At 55.3% G+C, this 26,461-nt stretch overlaps 1 protein-coding gene across 18 annotated transcripts in view; it reads right to left on the reverse strand.

The window, feature by feature from the left end:
* Positions 1-621: 621 nt before the first annotated feature.
* The window catches only part of MAPT (microtubule associated protein tau), a 94,250-nt gene continuing 68,410 nt past the window's right edge, over positions 622-26,461 (reverse strand). For 6 of the 18 annotated variants that reach the window (XM_047706631.1, XM_047706632.1, XM_047706629.1 and 3 more), the window contains 9 exons: positions 24,043-24,098; positions 21,244-21,441; positions 20,051-20,183; positions 18,691-18,744; positions 16,842-17,107; positions 8,987-9,079; positions 5,593-5,674; positions 4,122-4,234; positions 622-1,090 (listed from right to left, as the gene is read on the reverse strand). In XM_047706631.1, the coding sequence (XP_047562587.1) occupies positions 875-1,090; positions 4,122-4,234; positions 5,593-5,674; positions 8,987-9,079; positions 16,842-17,107; positions 18,691-18,744; positions 20,051-20,183; positions 21,244-21,441; positions 24,043-24,098 (1,211 nt within the window). In that variant the 3' untranslated portion in view covers positions 622-874. Of the gene's footprint in view, positions 1,091-4,121; positions 4,235-5,592; positions 5,675-8,986; positions 9,080-16,841; positions 17,114-18,690; positions 18,745-20,050; positions 20,184-21,243; positions 21,442-24,042; positions 24,099-26,461 lie in introns of all 18 variants that reach the window. The other 12 variants (XM_047706633.1, XM_047706638.1, XM_047706641.1 and 9 more) reach the window with 5 other exon arrangements.

Consider the following 26,461-nt stretch of genomic DNA (forward strand, 5'->3'; position numbering starts at 1 on the left):
GAGCCCCTCAGCTCAGGACCCCCACCCTGCAGGGAGGGAGAAAGAGGCCAGCACTGGGGACATCAAGGTCAGTCTTCGAGGAAGTGATCCGCGAGTTGCCACCCTCCCGCCAAACGGCCACCTCCTCCCACCACCGTCCCTTCGCGGTATAGGGGAAGAACCGGAGCCTTTCTCCAGAGGGTGGCACATTGACCCGCAGCAGACCCGGGGCCACCAAGCACAGGAGGCCACTTGGTCCAAGTTTGCAGTTTGCCCTTCCTGCTGCCCTTCCTGGCCGAGGGCAGCGGCTCCTCCCCACCAAGCCCCTGTCACCCCCTCCCATGCTCTCCCTTCTGCCCTCTCCCTCCCCCCACCCAGGCTCTCCCAGGGCTCCCCTTCCCTCCCCTCCCCCGCTACAAGGTTGACATCGTCCACAGCTCCAACACGGAACCAGGTTTCAAATCCTTTGTTGCTGCCGCTGCCTCTGTGACACCCCCAGGATGGGGCAGAGAGGGGCGCCCCAGTCCCTTGAGATGCCCCAGAAGCAGCTTTCAGAGCCTCTCCACCCTCTTCTACTCAGAGGGGGAAAAAAAAAGAATCAAAAGGAATTGCCCAAGGAAATGTTGGGTGTGGCCATCTTTCTAAATGTTTTTAAAAATATTTTATTATTATGAGCCCACCCATCAATTTGGAAAGATGAAATTTGCTCTTTTTCCCGTCACTGATTTTGAAGTCCCGAGCCAGAGCCAGTGACAAAAGCAGGTTAAGTGCTTAACCGATTAACCGGTCTGTGAGGAGCAGCTGGGGGAGGGCAGAGGGCGAAGGGCCAGATCATTATTCTTTTTTTTTCCACACTCTCTTCTCTCCACGATTATTGACCGCCCCGGGGGCCTGATCACAAACCCTGCTTGGCCAGGGAGGCGGACACTTCGTCGGCTAGCGTGGCGAGCTGGGGCGAGTCTACCATGTCGATGCTGCCCGTGGAGGACACGTTGCTCAGGTGCCGCGGAGATGTGTCCCCAGACACCACGGGCGACTTATACACGATCTCCGCCCCGTGGTCGGTCTTGGCTTTGGCATTCTCGCGGAAGGTCAGCTTGTGGGTTTCGATCTGCAAGAGAGGAGGTGAGGGAGGGTGAGCGAAGCCCCGGAAACGGGGGGGCAAGCCCGGGCCTGCCTACGGGCTGAGGAGGGGGAAGGGAGCCGTGGTGGCGGCGGGGGCTGTGTGGGCTCCTTTCCAGAGGGGGACACCTGCACACGGCTCCCACGTCACCTGCCTGCCGGCCACGCGCTTCCCTTCTCCAGACGCAATGACCGTCGTTCGTGTCTTGTGTGTCCTTCCAGAAATTCCCACACATGCACAAACGTGATATAGAGATGTGTGTCTGTGTATTTAATACACATAGTGACGATATCACATGCTTTACGCTTCAGTCTCTTGGCCTAAGGACTTCCATTATCGGCCCCTGGCTTCCCCGATGCTTGTCCCGTGGATTATTCTACCGCCTTCTACGAAAATGCACCTGCTCCCCTGAGCGCGGGTTTTCACACTGTTCCCGCGTGCTTGCTGATCACAACGCTTGTCCGAGTACCGGCCTGTGCACGGCGTTTCACACACGGGGAGATGCCTCCTAGGAGAATGGCTGGAAGGTCCAAAGCCACGTGCATTTGATTTTAATAGATACTAACAAGCTGCAAACGAGAGCATGAAGGAGGGGGCGCCTGGGTGGCTCAGTCGGTTGAGAGTCCGCCTGCTTTTGGCTCAGGTCATGAACCCAGAGTCCTGAGATCGAGCCCCACATCGGGCTCCCTCCTCAGCAGGGGGGGTCTGCTTCTCCCTCTCCCCCTACCCCCTGCTTGTGCTCTCTCTCTCTCTCAAATAAATAAATACAATCTTAAAAAAAAAAAAAAAAAAAAAAAAAAACATGAAGAAGCCAGAGATGAGTAAGGGACACCACCAGAGTCACTGCTGGCCAGCCACGAGCCACACACATTCCTCCCCATCGCCGGTGATGGGGGTGGGGTGGGTGTGTTGGAGGTGGCAGCAGCTGTGGCTGTGGGTGTTGGGTGGGGTGGGTGTGTTGGAGGGGGACGCAGCACTGGCAGGTGGGCTAGAAATCCTGGCGTGATGAAGTTCTTTGTCAAGTACAGAAACAGGAACATAGCCAGAGGCCCAGAGGTCTTTGCTCCGCAGGAGACCCGGGACACTCAAAGCATCTGCTAGAGACATGAGCAGTTCATAATCATCCCCTGATGAGTCCTGACGTGGTGGACACAGGAATTCCCTGCTCTTCTGGGCCTGGACCGTTTGTCCATCTGTGAAGCCAGAAAATGTATACGCGGGCAGGCATGTGCTTGCCCACCCACAGTTCCTCCGCACGATTTCAGGAGTCCACGGCCCCGGGGGTGAGAAGAGCCCCGTTGTACGGGGCGTGATGTGGGTTTAACAAAAAGCCAGGCTCCCATTTAAGCTCTACGGGTATCTTGTCCATTTTGGTGCAGTGCTTTGCAAAAACAGCCCTTCCCTATCATGGTATTTGAAAGGCTGTTGGGACATAACCTTTAATAAGAGCATTAATGGTAGAGTCTTGGAGAAAAAAGCAATAGGGTCCTGGGAATGTCCCCAAATCTCCCAAACTGGAAGGGGCTCAGGCGTCAGGGGCCCTGTGTTCCACTGCTTGTTAGCAGTTTTGCTCATCACATCAGGAAGTGGGGGACTGAGTACGAGGGGACGCTCTGGGATTAGGACAGTGTCTTCTGGGTGGTGGGCCAGGCCCACCCTTCTGAGACTGCACAAAGGTGAGTTAAAACAGAAGTTCACACTCAGGCCTGACTCGGACTCACATTCTTAGATGGCTACAAGTACCCGGAACCTTCCAGAACATGGTCTCATCTGGGTCTCCCCACCACCCTGGGATGTGGCTATTTCTGTCCATTTTGCTGATGGAGAAATGCATGCAGAGCCCTCGCCCATCCTGCCCAGGGTCACACCTCCAAGCAGAGTCAAGCCCAGAGCTTTGCTCAGGACACAGAAGCTTCCAGGGGTGGGCGGAGACCTTCCCTCAGCCTGGGAGTCACCAAGGCCTTAACCCAGGGAGGGGCAGGCCTGAGTTTGCAGCCTCTGCTTTAAGACCATCCCAGGAGGTGCTTCTACAAAACTGTACCATAGGGCCTTCCCCTCAAACACAACATGGGGTGTGTCTATCGAGAAGGCCCGGTGCTGACCCAGGAGGCACGGGGGATGAGGGGCAGGGGTGGGGGGCCATTGGCCCAGCCGACTCCCGGCTGCCACCCAGCCCAGCGTGCTGTGCCGGCTGCCATGTCCAACCAGTCGGGCCACCTTGGGCAGCACACTTTCTCAGTGCTGGGCTAGGTCTCAGAGTCTGTGCCCATTCTGGACGCCCCCATCTCCTCCCCCCACAGCTCTGTCAGTGCTGGGAGGCGCTATAAACTGGTGGAAGAGCCGTTTCCAGAACTTCAAGGCGGGCATGCGTGGGAACCCCCCAGAGGGCGTTTTGGCTGCATTTCTGCAAAAGAGGAAAAGGGCAGCCACGAACCCACATCCTGTGACGCCCCCAGCAGAAGCCTGCTCAGGGCCACACGCATCCTCGTGTCACCCTCCCCCACGCTCACACAGTGAGTCCCGGAGACTTGAGAAACTGCGGGGATCGCCGAGATCTCGGGCCAGCAGCCTCCCCGTGGATGTTTCTGTGCCAGACAGGCAGGTGCTCTGCAGGAACCTGGATTTCAGCAGCATTGTTTTGCTCTAACTGCCTAGTGACCCATTTAGAAAATTAGGTTATGCCTTGTTTGTGGTGCGCTGGGGCGGGCTCTGGGGCCGCTGCCTCCTTGCGCGGATGTTTGCCAGCCACCGGCCAACTGCTGTCACCGAGCCCAGCGGCTCTCACCTTCAAGGGCACGGACAAATCCCCTGGGAGCTTTCGAAACTCCAGGTGCCCAGGTGGCCCCTGAGACCCATCAGAGTCTGGGGGGAGGGCAGGGGGACATCAAATCTGGCTGAGAATCCCCATCAAGCCAAGACAGGCCCCTCGGCTTTCCTCCTCTGGAGAACAGGACCAGGCTGCGAAAGCGTTCACGGCCATATCCAAGTGCAGCCTCCTCCCTGCCCTGCCCCTGCTTACCTTTTTATTCCCTCCGCCAGGGACATGGGTAATGTTGTCCAGGGACCCAATCTTCGACTGGACTCTGTCCTTGAAGTCCAGCTTCTCCGACTTGACTTCCACCTGGCCGCCTCCTGAAACAAGGCACATGGGGCACGGCGCCTTGAAGGAGGGCAGAGCTCGTGATGCTGGGGAGACGCCCGCCTCTCCGAGGGGGTAGGACTACCCTTCATTTAGAAGGTGCTTGGGGCCCAGGTAAGCCCTTCCAAAGGGCCTGAGGACAGCTTGCTGCATTTCTCTCATCACGATGGGCATCCAATATTCGCTCAACAAACGCTTCCTCCTTTGTTACCGCACAGGTCACGGACAGCTCAGTCCGGGAGGAGCGGTTCCGGACTCTAAGCTTGCAGAGAGTGAAGTCTTTCTATGCCAACGTCCCGAAAGGCACAAGCTCTGAATGAAACTAAATGGCGAAATGCATTCTAACCGAGCCAGGGCCCGGACCCTTCTCTTTCCTCGGATGCTCAGGGCCGAGCCCAAGCATGGGGGACACGGCCTGGGGAAGTGACGAATGCCATTCCTTTCTGGAGAAAGGATAAAGCCACCTGAGAAAGCTGCTCCCAGAATGGGAGGATGGTGGCCCCAGGCGAGGAATGGGTTTCACCGGGAGAGACGAAACCCCCACGGCATGTCCCAGGGAAGCCAGAAACCAATGCGACACAGTCCAGACCACGTGTCTGCCGGCCTTCCCTCCCCACGGGAACGCTTCAAGCAACGATGTCCCTCTGAATCGGGCTTAAGGCAGAAGCCCTCACTCTGGACTCCCAGGCAGGAGTTAGAGTCTACATCAGCGCTGGGCAAGATGGTAGCCATCGGCCACGTGTAGCTACTTACATTTTAATTTTAAAAAATTGTTCATTTCGTCAAATGCACTAGCCACGTTTCCAGGGCTCAACAGCCACACGTGGTTGGTGGCTACCATACGGGACAGAGCAGGTCTAGAACAGTCCCACCATCGCAGAGAGATCTACGGCTACTAACTCTGGCTTCTACATGGTGTGGGACGGGGAGGAGAAAGGCAAGCATGGCAGAGCCCCAACAGTACTTTCTGTTCAAACAGAGTTACAGCGGGAGCATGGCAATGGCTGGTGAAGTGGCCCCCCACGTGGGCTGGGGACCAAACAAGCCAGCCTCCGGGAGCCAGATCAGGCCCTCCCCCAGCTCCAGAGGCCCTATGTGCACCTGTTTAGAGAACCACGAGCTGGGGTTCAGGACCAACCTCTGCCCTCCCTCCTCGCGTTGCCTTGGCCAGCACAGCACCCCGTGCAGGAGCGAGACAGGGCAGCTGCCCCTCCCGGGGCCCAGAAAGTTCCACTTCCAATGCCCCCCTGGCCAGCCCATCCCCTCCATCCCTCCCAGCCACTTCAGGAGAAGGCCCCCCCCAGCCAGTCCTGCCCCCATCCCCGACCTTTCTGCCTTCTGCAGGGGCTACCTGGCTTATGATGGATGTTGCCTAATGAGCCGCACTTGGAGGTCACCTTGCTCAGGTCCACTGGCTTGTACACTATCTGCACCTGGAGTGAGAGACGATGAGCGAGAGACAAAGAATAAAACGGGATGATTTCACTGTGGGCAGCACACCCTGAGAAGCAGCTGAGTCCGGCAGATCGGGCCCTGCTGGGACCATGCTTCCTGGCGCCACGAGGAACACACCCCTCATCATGGTGGGAAGCTGCATCTTCGGACTTCTGCCAACCCTGCCCCACGCTGGGGGAGCCGTGTCTTCACAAAATAACAGTGGGACCGGAGTGCCCTCGTCCCTCAGGAGGACACAGGGAGCCTCTGTCATGGGGCAGAGCCCACACCGCTGGTTTCAAAGAGTCATTCTTCCCTGACGTGACACAGACACCACAGTAAGTGGGGACAAAGCAGAAGGGATCTGCACGATCCGTGTGTGCGACATTTAGAAAATCTTGTTGCAAAAGCAAGGAAGCTGGGTCTGCTGGTGGCTGGGCCTCAGAGAGGACTGGGCAGAGCAGGCTCGGTGTGGGGCTTGCTCCCAAGACAGCCTCCCACAAATCCCAGCACAGAAGTGGGAGCGTTGACAGTCAGCAAGCAGGACCCAGAGCCGGCTGGCACCTGGGCACACAGTGTCCTGGACATTTGAGTTCTGTAGCCCAGGGAGCAAAGCGATAGGAGATGGCCAGGCGGCACAGAACAACCCGCTGGGACACACACAGGTAGGGGAGGCCTCAGGGCTCCTCAGAATCAGCTGAAGGCCCAGCATGTGGCTTGCCCTCCAGAGGGGGTGACAGCCCCTGAGTGAGCCACCAGTCCCAGCTCAAGGCACAGTTCCCTGGAGGGGACACGCCCACAGCACCCCCAATAGCCATGGCGGGGGAGAGGGGATCCCTGGATGGTCACTGATGGACACTTCCTAAAGCTGCCAGCAGCCACCAGTGTGAGGTCACCTGTGGGTACAAAAGGCCAGTCACCATGGAGTGGGGAGTTGCCTCCCACTCCTTGCCCCTGGGGTGACCCAGGTGAGAGATGGCCTGGAGCCAGAGAACCAGAAGAAAAAAAAGATCTACTTCTGTCTAAATCATCTGGAATGATTCCAAATTATTTTCGTGAATGAAAATCGTGTTGGCATTTGCCATTTATTGATGGCGAGTTGAGCGGGGCTGACAGGTGCCCCTGGCTTGTGTGGGGTATGCAGAGTGAGGCTGGGGGTGGGCACAGGGTGGCAGCCACACCTGGGAGGGTGAGCCCGGGGGGAAGGAACGATTCTGAGGGAGTCAGGTCTGGGAGACGGCGCGTGCTGCACAGGGCGCCGAGAGGCTGGGAAGGAGCTCCTCCCGGCCTGGACCAGGGAACAGGGGGGCAGGGAGGCGGAGGAACCTGGACGGGCAGAGGGAAAGGACTGCTTGAGGGCAGGAGGCCAGGCCAGGCAGACTGGAGGCCAAGAGAGGGAGGAGGCCAGGCCTGGGAGAGGAGTCCAGAGCCAGCCAGGAGGTGGGGAGGGTCCCGACATGGACAAGGAGCGGGGTCTGCCTGCTGGGAAGTCACCACCAGGCTCAGGAAGGGAGGGCAGCCGGCCAGAGGTGGGGGCCCGGGCCAGCCGTCTAACGCCGCCAGAACACAGGAAGCTGCTTGGAGCCCCCCAGCCACCGTCCACCAGGAGAAGAGATTTCTGTGAAGCCCTTACCACAAACCAGCGCTCAGGGCCAGCCTGAGAAGTCCTGGGCTCTCTGCCAGCTCCTACAGGTGAGCCGCAGGCGGGCAGAGAGCGCAGGTCAGACAGGGGGTGCCCCCCAGCAAGGCCCCTGAGGTCCTGGGCACGGCCAGCAGCTGTGGGAAGCTACAGTCTCCCCAGAACTCACGCCCGGAGGAGCGGTCTGCTGTCTGCGGCCCCCTGGACCCCACAGCCTTGGCTGTCCCCGCACACCCGCCACCAGCTGACCAGACTGGTGTCACACCAGAGAGCCTTCCTCCCCGGGCCAGAGCCCACGTCTGCAGCAACGCCAGCAATCCAGGAGTCAAATCTGCCACCTGGAGCCCAGGGGCGTGGGCAGTCCCCACACCATCCTTTGGCTTCTGGGAGCAATGGGACCAGAGCGCAAGGACCAGGGACACAGAGGGGACACGGAGCAGACACCGGTGAGGAAGCGTTACCGAAGCATCATGCAGCAGCGGTGGGAAGCACACGCTAGTCCTGGGACCAGCGGCGGGGTCCGGGTGCTCAGGGTGGGGACAGCGGCACATTGCAAGAATAAACCTCGGGGTGGGGGGGCAGTTTGCTGGACACAGGGGTGCGGCCCGGGCTGGGTATGTTCTGGAGAGAGAGCTGGCCAGGGGCTACCACCATCCCCCAGGCTCCACCAGCCCGGAGTGAGATCCCTGCTCTCGGAACTGTCCCCCCGACCCGGGGAGGGGGGACCTCAAAGGGGCTGGGGCCTCCCGCTGAGATGGGTTTAAAGGTTGGCTGCCAGCCAACCCAGAGGCAGGGGAGGGGGCCGGGGAGAAGGGGTGCCCTTCCTCCGGACGCCCCTACTGTGTGTGGCCACCAAGAGGCTGGAGGGGGTCGGCAGAGTTGACAGAGTGGGTGGGTGAGCAGTGAGGATGCCAGCCCCAGATCTCAGGCCCTCACCCACTGGGGACTCCGGTGCCACCAGGACATTTGGAGGAAGCCAAACTTAAAAGGGTGCAAAGCTGTGTTTTTCTGGCAACGCCTGCCCGCCTCAGGCAGGGTCCCCTGGGGCACGTTTTTCTGCTCTTTTACACCTGATGGCTCAGCCAGGGGTGGGGCTGTTTGTAGCCCGGGCCCAGGCTTGGGGACCTGCTCATCCCTTGCAAATGCGAGGTGCAAACATTAACAGAGACTAGACGCACGTCTTGTGGCCCGAGGCAGGACAGGAAGACGCTGCATCTGCTTGTCAGCCCAGGCAGGTCAGCTGTCCCCGGGGCTGTCAAGGTGAACCTGCCACCGTCACAGGGGAGGAGGGGACCGAGCCCAGACTTGGGTGCCACCACCTTCGGCCCAACCTCCCGCGGGCTGTGGGGCGTCCAAGGACCTGTGCTGGATGGTGGGTGGCGCCCCCGCCCCCCAGGGTGTTACAGGGTAAGGACCCGGTCTCTGGTCTGGGACAGAGAGGAGCTGGGTCATCTGCCCTTTACCGCCCCGGCAGCCTGCACCAGTGCTGGGGCAGCCCAGGCCCCCCAGAACAGTGGGCACAGTGTGGGGAGCCCGGGCCACGGGTACCGGGGACACAGGCTGACCCTGAACCGGGGGATGGTTTATTCTCTGCAATGTCTCGCGAGCGTCTACACCCACGCTGCCTCTTACAAACGGCAGTGGGGTGCGGGGAAAGTGTGAAAGTACTCACACTGCCGCCTCCTGGCACGTGTTTGATATTATCCTTTGAGCCACACTTGGACTGGACGTTGCTAAGATCCAGCTTCTTATTAATTATCTGCACCTTTGATAGCCAGAGAAAAGGATGAGTGACACACCACGCCCAGCACCCCCCGCCGGTGCTACTGTCCTCCCCCCGCCGGCTCCATGGCCGTGGCCGGGAGAGGCGGCGCCAGGCTGAGGGCAGGAGGCCTGAGTCAGGCCTTCCCAGGGGAGCTGCCCCGGGAAGGCTTTCCAGAACTGCGAGTGCTGGGCTCCACCTGGCAACGCTGGGCCTAGAAAGCACGTCCACCTGGAGGTGATTCGCATCCCCCCCAGCACGTCGGAGACCTATAAACCCCAGCCCAGTGTCCTCCAGGCTGGGATGGAGTGAGATGTGCTCAATTATGTGACTGAATGAATAAATAAAAGAGAAAGTCCCATCCGTGTCCTCATTCACACACCCACCAGGCCTGCCTGAACATTCTCGAGAGCTCTCTGTGCCTGTCCTCAAGGCTGGGAGGCACTGGATTCACCTACAGATATTTTTTACCCCACCCGGACCAAGAATTAGCATCTTGGTCTCTGTGCTTCTGGAAAGCTCGCCCGGGGCTTCGTTGGGACGCTCAGCTAGGTGTGAGAATGGCAGGGAGGACACAGAGGGCTCTGCGGAGAGAGACAAATCCCGGCCTCCCTTTGTACGAGACACCACCATTTCAGTGGTGACTGATTTTTACTCAATTTGTCTAAAAACTAAAATACACTGACAACCGTGGCAGAGAGGAGAATCTGGTGGGCCGGAGCGGTGGTAACATCTTCATCCCTGGCTCACTCCCTGCTGGGAAACCGTGTGCTTCTCTTCTGGTTCCCTTTGCTTCTGTTCTGCGCAGAGAACAGCCACCAGCTGGAGAGCGGGAGCTCCCCAGTAAGAACCAGTTGTTCTCTGGAATTCATGAAATGGCACCAACCTCTTCAATGTGGCCTTTGGGAACGTCAGCCAGGCTGGGGCCGCTGCTCCGGGGACTTGGGACCCACGAGGGTGGCTGTGGCCGGGGGTGGGGTGGGGGGGTGGGGTGTTGCAGAGTCCCGGCCTGGCTTTTCGGGGGAGAAGGGTCCCAAAACCCTGACCCCAGAGCCAGAGCCAGCCCTCAAGGTCCTCCTCAAAATGAGGAAACCAGGACACAATGGCAAAATCTGCCCATCCTACTTTTTGGTGTTCAAATGGCCTTTCCTTTATTAAATTATTATTAAATTACAGTGGTAGCAGATCATGTTTATCATTTTTAGATGTCCTTAGCCTGCCAAAATAAAAACAGAGTAAGCTTCTCTTGGACCCCATCCCGTTTTTTTCCCTAACCTTACTGGTCTGGCTCTAAACACCCGGTAAGCACACGCATCTGCCCACTTTTTCATTCTCTTCTATGTTCCTTTAAAATAAAAAGCTATGTTTTGTTTTTTTCATTAGAAAAGTAACAAAACATTATGATTTTGAAAAACAGGTTAAAAAAAGCAAAAAAACAAAACATTTTTCTCATTACCCTAACCCAATAACAATCAACTCTTCATTCTGTTCCCTTGAAGTCACAGATCTATAAATAAAACTACATTTAAAGGGTCTTATTTACATAAGTAGCATCACCTTCTAAGCATTTGTCTTATCTACAGTTATGAAAAACATTATTTTAAATATGTCATATTCCATTTTGTGACATCTGTATGACCAGATATTTATTTTAAATGACAAAAACAGTTTCACCACGAACATCTTTCTGCAAGGACTTCTTTCCATAGGATGGATTATTTTCATAGCAGAGTCCCAGAAGAAGAATTTCTGGGTCAAAGTTATAAGTATTCTAAAAATTCTCAGAATAACTCTCCAAGAGGCTTTCTAAAAGTGTCGTAATTTACCCCATGAGCACCATGGAAAAAGTCAGTTTTGCCACACGACTGCCAGTGTCGGACACTTAAAGACTTGGTTTGCTTTCTTTGACTAAAATAAATGGGACTGCATTTTTGGTTTATTCTGCATTAAAAAAAATTATTATTATGAAGTCCTTTTGCCCCCTTTTTGCTGGTAGGTGTATATTTTTCTACAAATGTTTATAAATTTAGGCTTTGTCATTTCTTCTGTTTTTTATTTTTTTTAAGGATTTTATTTTTTTTATTTTTTTAAAGATTTTATTTATTTATTTGACCGACAGAGATCACAAGTAGGCAGAGAGGCAGGCAGAGAGAGAGGAGGAAGCAGGCTCCCTGCTGAGCAGAGAGCCCGATGTGGGGCTCGATCCCAAGACCCTGAGATCATGACCCGAGCTGAAGGCAGAGGGTTAACCCTCTGAGCCACACAGGCGCTCCCTATTTATTTTTTTGATAGAGATCACAAGCAGGCAGAGAGGCAGAGAGGAGGGGGAAGCAGGCTCCCTGCTGAGCAGAGAGTCTGATGCCAGGCTCGATCCCAGGACCCTGAGATCATGACCTGAGCTGAAGGCAGAGGTCAACCCGCTGAGCCACCCAGGTGCCCCTACTTACTTATTTTTTAAGAGAGGGGGAGAGAGAATCGGAAGCAGGCTCCCTGTCCAACCTGGAGCCCAACACAGGGCTCGAGCTCATGACCCTCAGACCATGACCTGAGGCAACATCAAAAGTCAGATGTTTGACTGACTGAGCCTCCCAGGTGCCCCTCTTCTCTGGTTTTTAAATGTAAAAACCACTCCTCATTTAGCGGTTGGGTAAATATCTAATTCCACATCATCTTCCTCACCTGCCATGCCCCTAACTTGGTGATGAGGAGACCATCGGAGGCCCGGAGGGGTTCAGCGACCTTCTCACATCAAGACCTCACTACAGGCTACCTACGTGACAACAACACTTCACCCCAGCTGTCCTCGAGCTGGGTGTCTCAAACACCAAGTACCAACGACCCTCTCTCTGGGACCCTCTCTCCTGCCGGGGAGGAGATGTAGGGCTCAGCCCGGGCAGGAGCGGGAACAGCAAGCGGAACAGGGTTTCTCACACAGCTTCTCAAGGACTCGCTGCCTCCCCTCGGCACAGCGTCTCTGAATTAGCTCATGCCACGCTCAGATTTTAAGATTTAAGGAGTGGGACCCGAACGCCTTCTGTCCCCACAGAAGGGTTTACATCATGGTTTGCTCCTCCCTTTCCACTGGTTGAGTCCCAGAAGCAGACTTGCTTGCTTTCACAAAAGGCACTGGGGCTGTCTAGTATTAGAAAACACACACACACAAACACACAAAGTACTAATACAACAAAATTAAGAGGGTAATAGTCAAAGGAGGAGAGGTCCTCAAGACTGACGATGAGACGGATCACTAACTACCTTGAACTCTGAGTCAAGGCAAAACAGGGACCATGAGGAGTTCCATAACCCTCCTTATCTGACAAAGAAAACTTACCAGTTTTGCAACAAAGATAACCTTGTTTTCTGAACTAATCCATTTAAGAAATTCACCAAATATTAAGCAACAAGATCTGCAACGTACATAGACTTTTTTTTAATGTGGCTTCTTCTCGTTCCAATCCCACAAAAAGGGCAACTTTTTTTTTTTTTTTTGTGGGATTTGGCAGTAGACATAAGGATATTTACAAAGAAGACCTGAATTACTGTTAGTCGTCAAACTAAGTCAACACCCATTATGAAGTGTTAGATTTTCAGAAGGGAGCTAAAAGGTTTGGCTTTATGAAACTGAAATCCAGAAACTTAATTTCTCTGCTACAGCAACATGTAGGATGTTAAGCCTCGGCTCTGGGCAGACACTGAGAATCCTCATCAAAGGAAAGAACAATGTTTTCAAATCTCCAAACTTTGATTCAGGGGGCTCACAGTCAAGGGAGAAATTCCTGCAGTCAGGGTTGATCAGGAGGAGAGGCTGAGGTGGGGCGGGCAGGAAGAGAAGCTCCCTTTGGTTTTGTCCATTTCCTTGAGGACCTGAAGCTGTGCCAAATGCTCCCCAGGCCTTGATCTGACTCAGTGCGGGCTCAGAGCTCTCAAGATGCTCCAGATGGCCCAGGCCTCCCCCCAGGAGCTCCCAGTCTGGCCCAGTGTCCACCAGTTGTCCCTGGCAAAGCCTGTCTCCAACACGGCCTGGTGCTGGCTGGGCCCAGCCTGGCACCCCTAGAGTCGAGGTACGGGGTGCATCTTAATATGATGGGATTTACACAAGGTTGTTGAGAGATACAGATGCTGTGCACAGGGAGAGGTGCCCGGAGGGCCTGGGAGTTACAGGGCTGTCCCAGGGAAGGGTCCCAGCCTGGTTCTGCAGGGCCGCGCCCCTCAGCTCAGGTTCAGCTGAATCCCTGGCCCTGATCCAGGAGAGGCAGGCTATCCCAGGTACAAACGGACTTAACTGACTTCACGTAAATGTTCTGTGTGCTTTTTACGAGAGAACTGGGACCCTGTTGCTAAATATAACGAATTTTAAAAATACAGTCTTCAGTGCTCCTCGCGTGGAGACAGACACAGCGTTCTGCTGCCATCCTGTGGCCACCTGGAATATTGCAGCCCAAAGCTCTGGAGGACGGAGGGGGAATCCTTTGGCTCTCTGGGTTGGTTTCTGCCCTGCCTGGGGCCCTAGCATCGCAGGACTGCTCTGGACATCCTCAGAGCCATAGGCTCCACCCCAGTTCTGACCAGGCGGCCTTGGCCCCAAGTGAGCTCCATCTCTCTCCCACTCAGGATGGTCCCTGGAACCCCTGTGGTTCCCTCTGTGCTCAGTCCTCAGATCTGCGAAGCACAGGAGACCCTAGGAGGGGTCGAGGTCAGAGCCAGCAGGTGAGAATCCAGGTCTCAGCAGGGACTGCACATTGAGAACACCTGGGGAGGCTCCTGGGAGAGTCTAATGGGCCTGGGGAAGGCTGTGGCACCAGGATTTTTACAAGAATCTCCTACCTCCCTCCACCAAGCCCCCACCCGATTCTCAGGGGAAGGAGAGCCACTGCCCCTGGGAGCAGGCACACGGGTCTGCGGTGCTGGCCTGCCTTGCCTTCTCCCCCAGCCTTTGGTGGATTCAGCTGATTCTGTTCAAGTGGCCAAGTGACTATCTTTATTTTCCTTTAAAAATAATTCTGTTCTGGAATCTTCAAGCAACACCTGCTCATAGTAGCAAATCATGAAAACAGAGCAAAGTACAAAGCAGAACACAGATGTTTTACATTTTTTTTCCCCCAGTCACTGATCTATGTCCATCCTGGGTATTTTCAGTCTCTGCAGGTTTTTCAAACTGGACCCTCATGCTTCTCCTCCTTCAGGGGACCACCTATGCAGGGGGTCACAGTACTCGTCAGACTCACAGTGCCGGCCCTTTTGCGGTCGAAATAGGCTCCCACTGAGCCCTTACTGTCTGGCAGGCCCCACGGGAGGCCCCAGGGCCCCAACGATCTCAAGGAAAGCTCCGGAAACCTTTAGTCCAGGCGTTTTGAAAGCCATCCCCACGGATCCCATGTGCCTTCTTTCCTGTTTCCTGGCTCCTCGTTTTCCCTAGAGATTAGTGTTCCTCTTCGTTATGGCTGAGGTTTTCTTTGTTTCCAACAATTTTCTAGGTTCTCCATGGGATTTAAGGGAAGCTGTTCCTCCTCCCTAGGCCACTTCCCTGAGTCCTACCCCACGGAGCCCCAGATAAAGTGTTCTTCTCCCCTTGAACCCCTCCAGTATTGTGAGGCCATAGGTCTGCGCCCAGCACGGTGAGGTCTTAAGGAGGGGGGACTGGGCCACCCAGAGCCTCAGGTCGCTGCCCCCATCCGGACTCCTCCCCCATAGGTGGGCAGCTCTGGGTGCAAAGGGCAGATTCTGGCCCCAGAAGAGTCCTCAGTGGGAAATGCTCCGCCCCGGCACTGGGGTCTGTGCCGAACTGTTGGAACAGGGCCAGGGACACCCACGCTTTCCATGCCAACCTTAGAGGAACTCAGGGCTTGGGGGGTGCAGCCTGGGCTGATGGGGGTGTGGCTGTGGCTGGCAGGAAGAGGTGGGTGTTTGGTGGTGTGTGATAGCCCGCAGGCGGCGGGCGGGGGGTGGTTTGCTGATGGTGAGTTTCTCTCTTGCAGTCATTGTTGTCCTGAGACACTGGTCGCAGCCCCACAATCTTCTCATAGGTGCAGAGCTGGCTGTGGGGGGAGGGGTTGTTTTCCCTTTTCCACCACTAGGGGCCAGCGGTCCCTCTATGCTATGGAAACAGCACACGCGGGACACTCATGGCACTGAGAGAGATGTGCAGACACCCGTGGGAACAACCCATCCCCTCGTCAACCCTCTGTCTATAAAGCTTCACAGAGGGGTCAACTTCAAGCGAACACCCCAGCTGCCCCAGAGCCCCTTCTGGAAGGATGCAGGCATCTTTACAAGGAACAGCCAAGGCAAACACCACAGAAAAATAAACACGGGTCTAGCACCAATCCCGGGGACCACAGACCAGTGGCCATGAGCCCTGGGGCTCTACCCGGAGACGCACCCAGACCTCCCAGCTGGGCAGGACTCTTTGGGACCCCAAGGATGGGGGAGGCTGGGGGGAGGCCCTGAGGCTCCGCAGGGAGCAAAGCTCAGGGTTTCAGTTAAGGCACCAACATAGACAGAAAGCCCTGAGACACCGTCCCTTCATGGTGACCCAGGTCCCAGCCAAGAGGGACATCAATAGTGCCAATGGCCCACGCTGTGGGGGGAGACCAGTAGCTCTGACTGAAAAGAGAAATGCTGGCTCTGGGTTCTGTAACGTCCCCCCAGCACAGCAGGAGGATCACAGGTGCCCAGACGGCCCAAGCCCAGGAGGCCCAACACATCAGTGCTCCCAACAGCTGAGTCCTGGTCCCCTGTACACAAGCCACCTCTTCTCCCTTCCCCACCCCCGCCACCAGTACGGGGTGGGGGGCAGGTTGTTTAGGGTTGCACTGTGTCCCCCCAAATTCATATGCTGATGTCTTAACTCCCAGTGCCTCAGAATGGGACCGTATTTGGAGATAGGACCTTTCACGAGCTGGGCCTCCATCTAGTATGACAGGGTTCTTCTAGGAAGGGGAGACTAGGACAGAGGGGCACCCAGAGAAAAGCCCACATGAGACACAAGAAGGCTGCCATCTACACGCCAAGCAGAGGGACCTCAAAAAACAAAACAAAACAAAACAAAAACAACAACAAAAAAACCCCAGCCCTGCCAATACCCTGATCTTGGCCTTCTGGCCTCCAGAACAGTGAGGAAATACACTTCTGTTACATGAGCTGCCCCGCCTGTGGTCTTCTCTATGTCAGCCTTGGGAAGCTTCTACAAAGCTTCTACAATGGGGGGCAGGGGACAAGAGGAGGAGGAGCTGGGGGTCCAATCAGTCCCCACCTCCCACCACCTTAGGCCTTTGGAAGTTCACGTTTCTCCACCATTAGGGAAACCAAAGATTTCATGAGTGCCCACGCCCCAAAGAACCAGTTGTTCAAAAGGGCACCCCAGATTCCCCCAGAATTGAGGATTAGAGAGAACGTTAACTTAGAGCAATGTCCAACGAACGCCAGAGAGACTCACCTACAGATTGGTCGTGTCATGTTCTAAACACGAGACAGGATGGGGAACCTCTGTGGGTGCCCCAGGTCACAGAGAGACAACAAACCTCATAATCAGAGGGACTGTCCGGTCAGCAGGGGCTCACACGGGGAAGGAAAGAACCAGTGCTTTCTGTCCCCTGAGCAGGGCACTCACAGTGTGGTGGTGACCCCAACACAGAACTGAGCCAGAGCTGCCTTTCCTTGAAGAGATCTGGGAGGGACCGGGGTGTGAGGGGACGGGTGTGGGCAGGGGCACTGCCCGCCTCTGCCGCCGGCGTCCTGGGGCCAGCCCCTGCCCGCGCGCCCTTACCTTCCCGCCTCCTGGCTGGTGTTTCAGGTTTTCCGTGGAGCCAATCTTGGATCTGACATTCTTCAGGTCTGGCATGGGGACGGGGGCGGTCTGCAGGCGGCTCTTGGCCGAAGACGGCGACTTGGGTGGAGTGCGGACCACAGCCACCTTCTTGGGCTCCCGGGTGGGCGGGGTTGGCAGGGACGGGGTGCGGGAGCGGCTGCCAGGAGTGCCTGGGGAGCCGGGGCTGCTGTAGCCGCTACGATCCCCAGATTTCCCCGATTCACCTGGAGAGACAGGAGGCGGTGAGGCCCGCGCTTGGGGTGGGGTGGGGGGAGGCAGAAAAGACCCTGGGGGCTGCCTGTCCCGAGGGCCCACTCTCGGACCCAGGGCTGATTAGGCAGGTGGGAACGAGGTGGGAGGTTGCACTGAGCCAGCAGGAGGCTGCCCTTGACCTCATTTCTAGAGCTTTCTCTCTTCTTCCAGGCCTTGTCTCCTAGGGACAGAGACTCCCTGTCTCCCAGGGGGGAAATCGCGCCGTCACCAAGGACCGGCGGGTACCCTTTCCAGAAGGGACCAGCTCTGCGCCATGGCCCTGGGGTCAAGAGACTAGGTCCAGCTAGCTGTGTGGTCTCAGACAAGTCACCTTCCCTCTCCGAGCTTCCGCGCCCCAGCTGGAACGTGGGAATAACGACCATGCCCGTGGGGAGGGAGGCCTGGCACGGATGCATGCAGATGTGCTCTGAAAAACTCTAGTGCCATCCTCTGTGGCTTTTCCTTGAATAGGGGTGACATGGTGACAGGACCAGGGGCCACCCTTGCCTGGGTCTATTAGACCCTTTTAGCAAGTTCCAGGGCCCTTTCGCAGCAGGCCCTGTGCAGCCTCCCCAACCCCTCTGCGGTACGTGGGCTCCAGAACAGGATGCCTGCCCTGTGTGCCCCTGTCCCCAGCTCTCCCGACAAGCCATGCCACCTTGTGCTGCCTGCCCTGCCCTCTCCAAGAACTCCCTGCCCCCTATGCCGATGCACGGTGATCCATGCACCTTTCCCCACTGCGAGGAAGCTGCTGGGGCTGCTCTTTCCCCAAGACTCAGCCCCTGCCCTGGGAACCATGTGTCCCAAACCAGGACCTGCAGACCCCACCCCGGAGAAGGGCAGCTCTTGGCTGGAAGTGCGGGCCAGCAGCGAAAAGGCAATTTCTCTCATCAGGAGGAAGGGGAAGTCCTGCCATTTTTAGTTTGAGTTTCCACGTCTGTGGGATGTCCCTAAGGTCATCAAGCTCTGTGGCAACGGGACAAACCAAGCTTTTCCTCCTTTTCCACATCGGAGAAATGACGGACAGGTCCTCCGCGCCAGGCTCAGCCCCCCGCCCCAGGCTCATCCCCCCGCACCCCTGCTCCTGCCTCCAGGCACAAAGGCTGACCACTGCGACTTGGGGGGGGGGTGGCTGCAAATCCCTTCTGTGCCACTTAATGGCAGACTGACCCTGGATGAGCCCCTCAGCCTCCTAAGGCTGCATCCTCATCTGGACCATGGGGAGAGTGGCCACAGCTCACAGGGCTGACCTGAGGGCAAGCATCCAGTGTGGAGGGCAGCGCTCACAGCCCTCATTAATAAATGTCAGTGGGAACTTCACATGTCCGTGCTTCCTGCACCCTCAGAGCCTCGGCCCAGGCTCCTGAGAACACACGCAAACAGAAAGGTCCGTCAGACCAATGCATCTGCTTAAGCCACAAAACGCGGAGCAGGAATTCGGAGGGTTCCACGTTCAGGTTCAAGAAGCGGGTCATCTCCGCTCTCAAAACCTAGGCCAACGGACAGCCACGCACGAACAGCGAGCGCCCACGGAGAGAAGCAGCCCCCCAATTACCTCGCTCAGATTTGGCCCCCGCAGGGGGTGGTTTTCTCTGCACTTGCTTGGTAGCTTAAAAAGAAAAATCCACAGGGAGCCTCATTATAACCAAGCTTAAACGGGGCCTCCGTGAAATCGTCAATCATGCTGCGGGCACCAGCCAGGCTGTGGAGCAGAGCCGAGCGAGGCAAGGAGTGTGTTCGGGGAGCAGGGGTCCCGACCCCTCCCGGTGGCAGGACACAGGTCGAGGTGGCCCGCAGAGGTCAGTCCCACCCACAAGCTGCCACCCAAATGCAGGTAAGGCCCAAAGAGAAAGGCACATTCTCATTCCCAGGGCTGTGAGTTGTGTGAGTCAACGGGCTTGATGCCAAGGGAAGAAAAGCAGGATGAGAGTCGTGTATAAAATCCAATCCCAATTCTGTGAATTAACCTTATGCCGTATGAATTATCGACAGAACAAGCCACCCAGGGGGCGTTGGTGAGCTGAGCACCCCTGCAGGAAGCACCCCAGGGCAAAGGAGGCAAACATCACCGCATGCAGATAAGATAGAGGGCTCTGAGCTGTCCCCCTGGGGCCCCCCGCCCAGCAGAGAGACCCCAGAATCAGTGCCGGCTTCTCTAGGCCTGTGCAAAGTCCTCAGAACCCCGGGCACCGGCCCAAAGCCAAGGCAGGCCAGATGCCCCGAGTCCCTGTGCCCCAGGACAGGGCCCCCGGGGAAGTAGAGGGAGAGGAGCTCAGCCGGGCTGTCTCTCAAACCCAAAGAGGGTAACTATTCTTTCTAGTGCCACTGGGAGCAGATTTGCTCCACGGAAGCCTGCTCAGGACTCAGAACTAACTAAGCTTGACTTTCCAGAGCACTGGGGGGATAGGGCAGCACACAGGCGCCCAGCCGAGGGCTCGGGGCTGCCAAAGGGCCCACTCCAGCAAGTCCAGCTGAGCTGGGGCCACAGCTGGTGTGAGGTCACCCATGGGGACCCAACTGGGCTGCTGCTCTGTTTCCAGAGACACAGAGCCGCCACGAGGGGACACCCCCGACCCGGGCTTGGGGTCAGAGAAACTCAGAGCACCCCATCTCCTGCCGTTTAGTTAGTCCCACGCCTGCATTCTCCTCATGCTTGAAGTGAGTCGTTTAGACTTATACGTGCACATTTTTAAGGCCTTGATCTTGTCATTGCTCAAAAGTGGGGATTCAATATCGACCTTGGAAAACTGTCCAAAGGCTTAGAAAGAAAATGAGCACTCAGGTGCTCAGTGAGCTGCAGGTGTCTGTGTGCCATCCGTGACTGGCAGTGACCCACCGCCAGGGGCCTTCCAAGATGAGGACGGCACCCACCGACAGCTGCCCCTGACATAGTGTCCAGAGAACATTTGTCTTACCGGTGCCCGGCGGGGTCTTTGGGGAGGGCGTGGTTTTCGCTGGGATCCTGGTGGCGTTGGCCTGGCCCTTCTGGCCTGGAGGGGCCGCTCCCCGCGGGGTGGCGATCTTCGTTCCGGTCTTACCGTCTGCCCCCTGTCAACCGAAGCATGGTATTGTGGTGTTCACCTCTGGGAAAGGTGACTCACCTGCAGTCCATGCGAGCCCCACTCAACCTCCTTGACTCAAAACGAGGCTAAGACTGGGGTGACCCTTTCCCTGCTAGATGTCACAAACGTCTTCCTTGATGTCAGGGGTCTGCGGGCACACGAACCCCCAGCTCCACCCAGGCGCCCAGCGCCCTGACCTCTGAGTGCTCCTGGAAGAAGAGCGCAGGTGAGCATTCCGCAGGAGGGGTGCTGTTGTGTTTTATAAAAAGGTCATAGAGCTTAGAAGGACAAACAAGCTCATCACCGGCCTGGGGCTCATGGGCAGGCAGGACATTCCCGTTGTGGACAGCCATTCTCCGACCCTCCACAGAGATTCACCGGACTCATCGCGGTTGGTTTCACCAGAGGCCCCTGGGGGACACTGATGAACCTGACCTTGGGTACCAACAGAGCTAGGTCATTCTTCTGTTCTGTCCCAAACAACCCTTAGGCTTCCGTGACTCCTGAGCACGCTAAGAGCCCTTGGCGGGGTGAACACTGGTGCCAATTAGCAAAGTGCCCAACGGTCAAGAGCCGATGTGCAAGCCGTCTACTGACTGGGAACAGTCACTGGGTTTGACCTTGACACATAACACAAACTCAAAAAAGAAACTGACATTCACCAAAGATCACAGGATGGTTCAAGGTGGGGTCAGGAGAGCCCTTGCAGGACAGACTCTGCGTGGTGGCCCTGTACCCAACCCACAAGGGGGCGCTCTAGAAGCACGCCCAGTTAGGGTGGTGATTTTTTTTTTTTTTTTTTTTTTTTTTTTTTTTCAAAAACTGGGCCCTGTCGGGTGCTACAGGGGACTAAGGTCAGCTCAGCTGGGGGAAAAAAAAAAAAAGTGCCACGCCCCCCCTTGTCCCGGTTTACCAGAAAGCTCACTGTTCTACGTGGTGCTTCTAGGTAAGAGTTTCTCTGAAGGAAGGTCTTTGTGGCTAAAAACAGCATCCATTTGAAAACCATACTTGAACAGCCTGATTCTTTTCAAAGGTGGTTTCCTTACCTTGACTTTCATCTCCTTTGCTCCAGAACTGCCAGTTCGGGGTGTGACAGAAGAGACGTGTTTAGGAGAGGAAGATGACTCTGGGCACACAGCAGGGCTGGAGGGTTTGATCAAAGGGTCTGAGCTACCAGGAGTGGGGCGTTTGGGGCTAAGGCAAGGCCTAGGTTTCAGGGTTTTAGCAGAGGAAGGTGTGGATGTCTTAAACACAAACATAAATAAAATCAAAATAAAAGTCAGCACATGGGGGAGGGGAACAAACTGAAAAAGGACAGCAACTAAAAATAAACAAGGCAGGCAATGGTTTAAGCAGTGATCTCCAAACTGTCTGGATTGCGCACCCTCATCCGTCCTTCTGATCCCTAAGGACCGAGAGTGGCTACACGCTCTTAACGTCCTGGTAGTAATTTATCAGTTAAATACACATGCTACGATGCCAACACACCATGTACCTCATAAAACTTACGTATGGCAGATCTTTTAAAAGAAAGGTGGGGAGAAAAAATTGATAGTTCTAGAATGTTCTTTGGCCCTTTAGATCTTCTGGTGCTGCACCCCTGCCACTTTGGAGACTACTGGTTTAAGGTTTTTCACACCCAAAGAGCTCATGGAGATCACCAAAGCATAGGATTCTTAGGATGTTTTTCAAGAAAACATCCTCAGGGTGTCATGGGTCAGCAGGGCCCCACTTTCTGCTAAATTGCAGCTGAGGAACTCATGCTGGCCTGCTAACTCTTGGCCTTCTTCTGCCACATTGAGAGTCTCACACTTGCTAACAGCAGGATTGCGCCTATCCCAAGTCTTAATGATTCTGCCTTATACCTCAGGTTACATGTGCACATGCACACACACACACAACACATACACACACACACTTTCTGGTTAAAGTCTCAAACAAAACTAACCTTTCACACTACCTGTTAAATCCTAATCTGGCCAATGTTCAGTCTTGAACACATTCTACCTAATGAAAGAGCCTGGGTGAGGTAGCCCAACAAGAGGGCGTGGGGCTGGATGGCCTCAGAGACGGAGCTGCCCCTTCGAGGAGGGGGAAAGTGATGGACAATGGTTGGGACTCATGGTCTGTCCTAACTGGCCCTGGTGGAGGGGGTGTGTTGGGAGGAGGAGAAAGGGGGTCACACCTTCAGGCCTAAGACCGAGAGGCCTAGTCCAGAGGTATTTCCAAGAGGGAGTCAGAGCTACCAAGTGAGGACCTTGGGTTTGTTTCTTCGTTGTCCTCAGATACCCCACCAGAATGGTGGGGGCCCTCTGTGTGGCCAGCCTCGGCAAGGAAGAGGGCCCAGGGGGTGGGGAAAGGTGTGAGGGGATGGACCCAGGACACCAGTCTTGGAACTGGTGATGATAAAATTTGGGGGTGGGTACTCCTCCTCCCCCAGGTGCACAGGCCCCCTTCTGCTGGCAGCACTCCCTACCTGGCCCAGGGTCGTGCAAGACCAGATCATTCGCTGTCCGGGACAGGGATGTTGTTCCCATGTGTGCACGTGAATGAATGAATGGAATACATGCATGCCTGAGGTTGGGGCCCCCCTGACGTGGGGCACGACTGGCCAGCAGCTCTTGCCATGGCTTCGCGTCCCTAGGGCCCAGCTGCCCGGGTCCACGCAGGACCCTCGGGCTGCCTCACCAGGTCTTATGATGGCAAACCCTGACCTCCTAGAGGGGAGGCACCACACATGCTCCCCAACTCCTGGAGCTACCCTCTGCCTCTGAGGACCCCACCAGGGCTCTGGGATGGATTCAGACCCAGATGTTCCGGGCAGGATTTATATTGGATATTTTAGATGCCTTTACAGAAAATAGGTCTTCATCTAGCACCACAGAGGGATTTTCCTGGGGAAACTCTACTGCGCAGTTACAGGAGAATTTTCGAGGAGGCACAGTCATTATGGGAGGAAACTACAGCTGACAGGAAGCACTGAGAAAGCCCACACCGTTCTGGAGGCGCTTTTGGTGGGAGCAGGGGCTCCATTCACCATACCTCAGGTTGGTTTTTGACGTCTGACTAAAGCTTGTGTCAAACTGGCGCCTTGGCAAGATTTCAAGATGGCGTCTACTGCACTGCTGCCCACTTGTCCACTGAGCATTTGAGGCGTGTATCCGCTTTCCCTCCCCCACTGTCCTTCCCACCGTACACCAGCACACCGGCACCACTTGGAGCTCCACAGCAACCAACCCACCTGCCTAGAATTCTCAGAACATGTATCATCTCTTCACGTGTCTGGGCTTTGCTGTGCTGTTCCTGCTCCTCGGAATGCTGTTCCCAGTGCTGCCTCAGCAACTCTCCTTCACATTTCCTTCCCCATCTGCCTCGTAGGTCTCCTCTTTTAGGGCTTTCCCAGAACCCTCCACCTTAGGTTAGAGGTCGCTTCCTTGATCAATGTTCCCTCAGCCACCTGAATAAATGGTATTTTCTCTACACCTTAAGTATGTATGTGTACATACATGCTCAGAGCCTGGATCTGCAGTGGCAAGTTTAAGAAGTGCAAAATTCAAACTTCATTGCAGAAAATTTAAGTGTATCTTTGTTTACGATGAACGTCTTGTTTCAACTACGCTAACGGAATTGCAATTAGGAGCATGAATTCATTCACCTGCTGACCGCCCTTCCCTGGCATAAACATCAAAGTAGATAAATGCTGGAATTTTGACAGTTTGCATGAAAACACAAAGCATTTTTTAAATGACAGTCATCCTTTGGTGACCGAGGCTCCCCACGTCAGATAAGCACGGCTTCTTAATAAACTTGACGCTGGCGGAGGTTTGTGGTTTTTGTCAGCTTACCTTGGCTTTTTTGTCCTCGGGTCCAGTCCCATCTTTGCCTTTACTGACCATGCGAGCTGATAAGACATAAAATGAGATTGTATGTTACACCTGCTTGCAGAGCTCCTGGAAAGAGCAGGATGCGGTTGCGCTGATGTCCCGGGATTGGTACAGTGTGTTCTGCTCGGCTGGGCTGGGTGGAAACCCAGTGGATTTTTTTCCCCCCTTGAATCTGTCTCTCCTTTTTAGTATCCACACAGCACACTGGGGTCATTGCTTGGCGTACCCTGACAAGAGGGGGCAGCAGGCTGGCCAAGGGTGGGGACATGCAGAGGGGACGCAGTGAAAACTCTTCCAGGCACACGCGGGTGACGGGGTGATCAGGGAAGGCAGACAGTGCAGACCTCATCTCTCATAGGCTCCTTCCTTGTCTCTTCCAGGGTCTGCCTCTCCCAGGGGACACCAACCCCACTCCAAGGAGGGGCATTTGGAGAACCTTGGGCACACCCAGGGCAGCTCAGCTATGCTCCGACCCCCTGCAGGATCCCTTACTCGTGCTGTCCCCCAAGGGTCAGGGTGAGTGAAGTGTCTTCCTGGATCTTGTCCCTCTCTAATGGCTGCGGGGAGGGCGGCTATGGTCTCCAGCCCCAGCAGCCCTGCCCTCGACAAGCCTGGTCCACCCATGACCAGCCGGAAAGGGTCTTCTTGCCATCTACGGGCCCTCCCACGGGGACTAATCTTTATCGATTCCCCAAATTAGCTACAGACTAGTTATCGTCAAACATTCTACAGGTCATCTCTGGAATTTAGGATCAAATGGCTGGCGACTTTCGTGTCTAGAAAGGCACTCATCCTTCCCTTCTGATGACATTCTTTGCTGATTATAGACTTTCGTCCTTGGTCTCAGTACCATACTCCCCCTGCTGAAAGGTCAATGGGGTCTCCTGGAGCTTCCTGCTGGCTGCCGGAGACTGGATTTCTGGAGTGACCTGGATTGATGGTCTAGCCCAGACACTGTCACACAGTCCCACACAGCAGAACCACTAGGACGAGTTGAGAAAACACAGATCCCTGGGTCCACCTGAGACTCTGTAAGCTCAAGGTAGGGCTTCCGAATATGCATTTTAATAAGAGCCCCAGATGGACCCGATTCACGTCTTTTGCTCAAATCAACCATCACCCTCTGGGTCACAAGAGAAGCATCTGCCAGATACGCATTTCCCAGATTGGGTACTCCTGAACAAGTCCTCTTCCGGGAGATGTTAGCAGGTCAGGTCAAGTAAATTTGGGAAATCTGTACTCTGTGTCTTTCTCAGAGGGTCATAATGTGCATTAGAATATTAAAGGCTCTGACAAGTCCTGCTGCAGCAAACCTTGCGTAGCTTCGCTTTGCCTGTTTTTTTCCAAACTTATTGGACCACAGAACTCCTTTTCCCCTGGACACATCTATCAATAGCCAGTATTCAATAAAACACCACTTCAGGAAACACTATTATAATTTGCCAAGTCACAGTTATTTTTCTCCTACTATTTTGGAATTTAGGATATTTTAAAATAGGAGAGTACAGGAATTTTTCAGGGCCTGAATTTTATACATAAAGTTCTTTTACATACATTTCAAAGTTCTCTTGAAAGTAAAATCTCACAACACTGTAAGAGATGTTTGCAATTGGCCACTCAAGTGAGGGATTTCTGAGCCCTGCGAATAATTCCAACACACTAGATGTCCTAAATGTATGAATGCACCCGAGGCCTCCGCTGGCCTCCTTGTCTTCCTGACAGAGATGCCAACACGGGGGAAACCTCCCCTACCACCTCCCCAGCTCCCGAAGGGCTGCTGTGCTCCTGAGGCCCCTGCCATCCCAGCACAGGGGTTCCCAGGCTCCCCCAAGGGAGGAAGAGAAGATTCAGACAGGAACGTTTTGTTTTTGCTCGTCATCTCCCCTGCTGCAAGACAGGGCAGACGGGGTAGGGGGCTGTTGGGCCGAAGGCTCAGCTTGGGCTCTGGGCTATCCTCAAATGCTCGTTTCTGTGTCATCTGCCGCATGCGATGTGTTGTCCACAGACAAGAGCAGCAGAAGGCAGGCTCATGCCCTTTGTGTCTCTGGGCGTGGAGGGCACCCTTCAGAACCTTCTGGAAGGCACTGTGCTGAACAGGGAAGAGTGTGACTTTCAGAGCAGACCCACCCAGATTCTGAATGGAGCTCTGTCACTTACTACCTGGTGACGTTCAGCCAGTGACTTTATCTCTCTGAGCCTGCTTCCCCGTGTGCAAAGTGGGGCTAATTATACCCTCTTGGAAGGGTCAGGAGGGTTCTGGACAATGACTGTACGGCCCATAATCAGCCCTCAAAAGCAGATCAGCTGTTATCCGCTCTGTGGAGGGCAGCACACCAGCCACCTGTGGGCTGATGGACCATCGTGGGTCCTTCGGGGGGCC

The sequence above is a fragment of the Lutra lutra genome, chromosome 16 (assembly GCF_902655055.1).
Source record: "Lutra lutra chromosome 16, mLutLut1.2, whole genome shotgun sequence".
Classification (NCBI taxonomy): domain Eukaryota; kingdom Metazoa; phylum Chordata; class Mammalia; order Carnivora; family Mustelidae; genus Lutra; species Lutra lutra.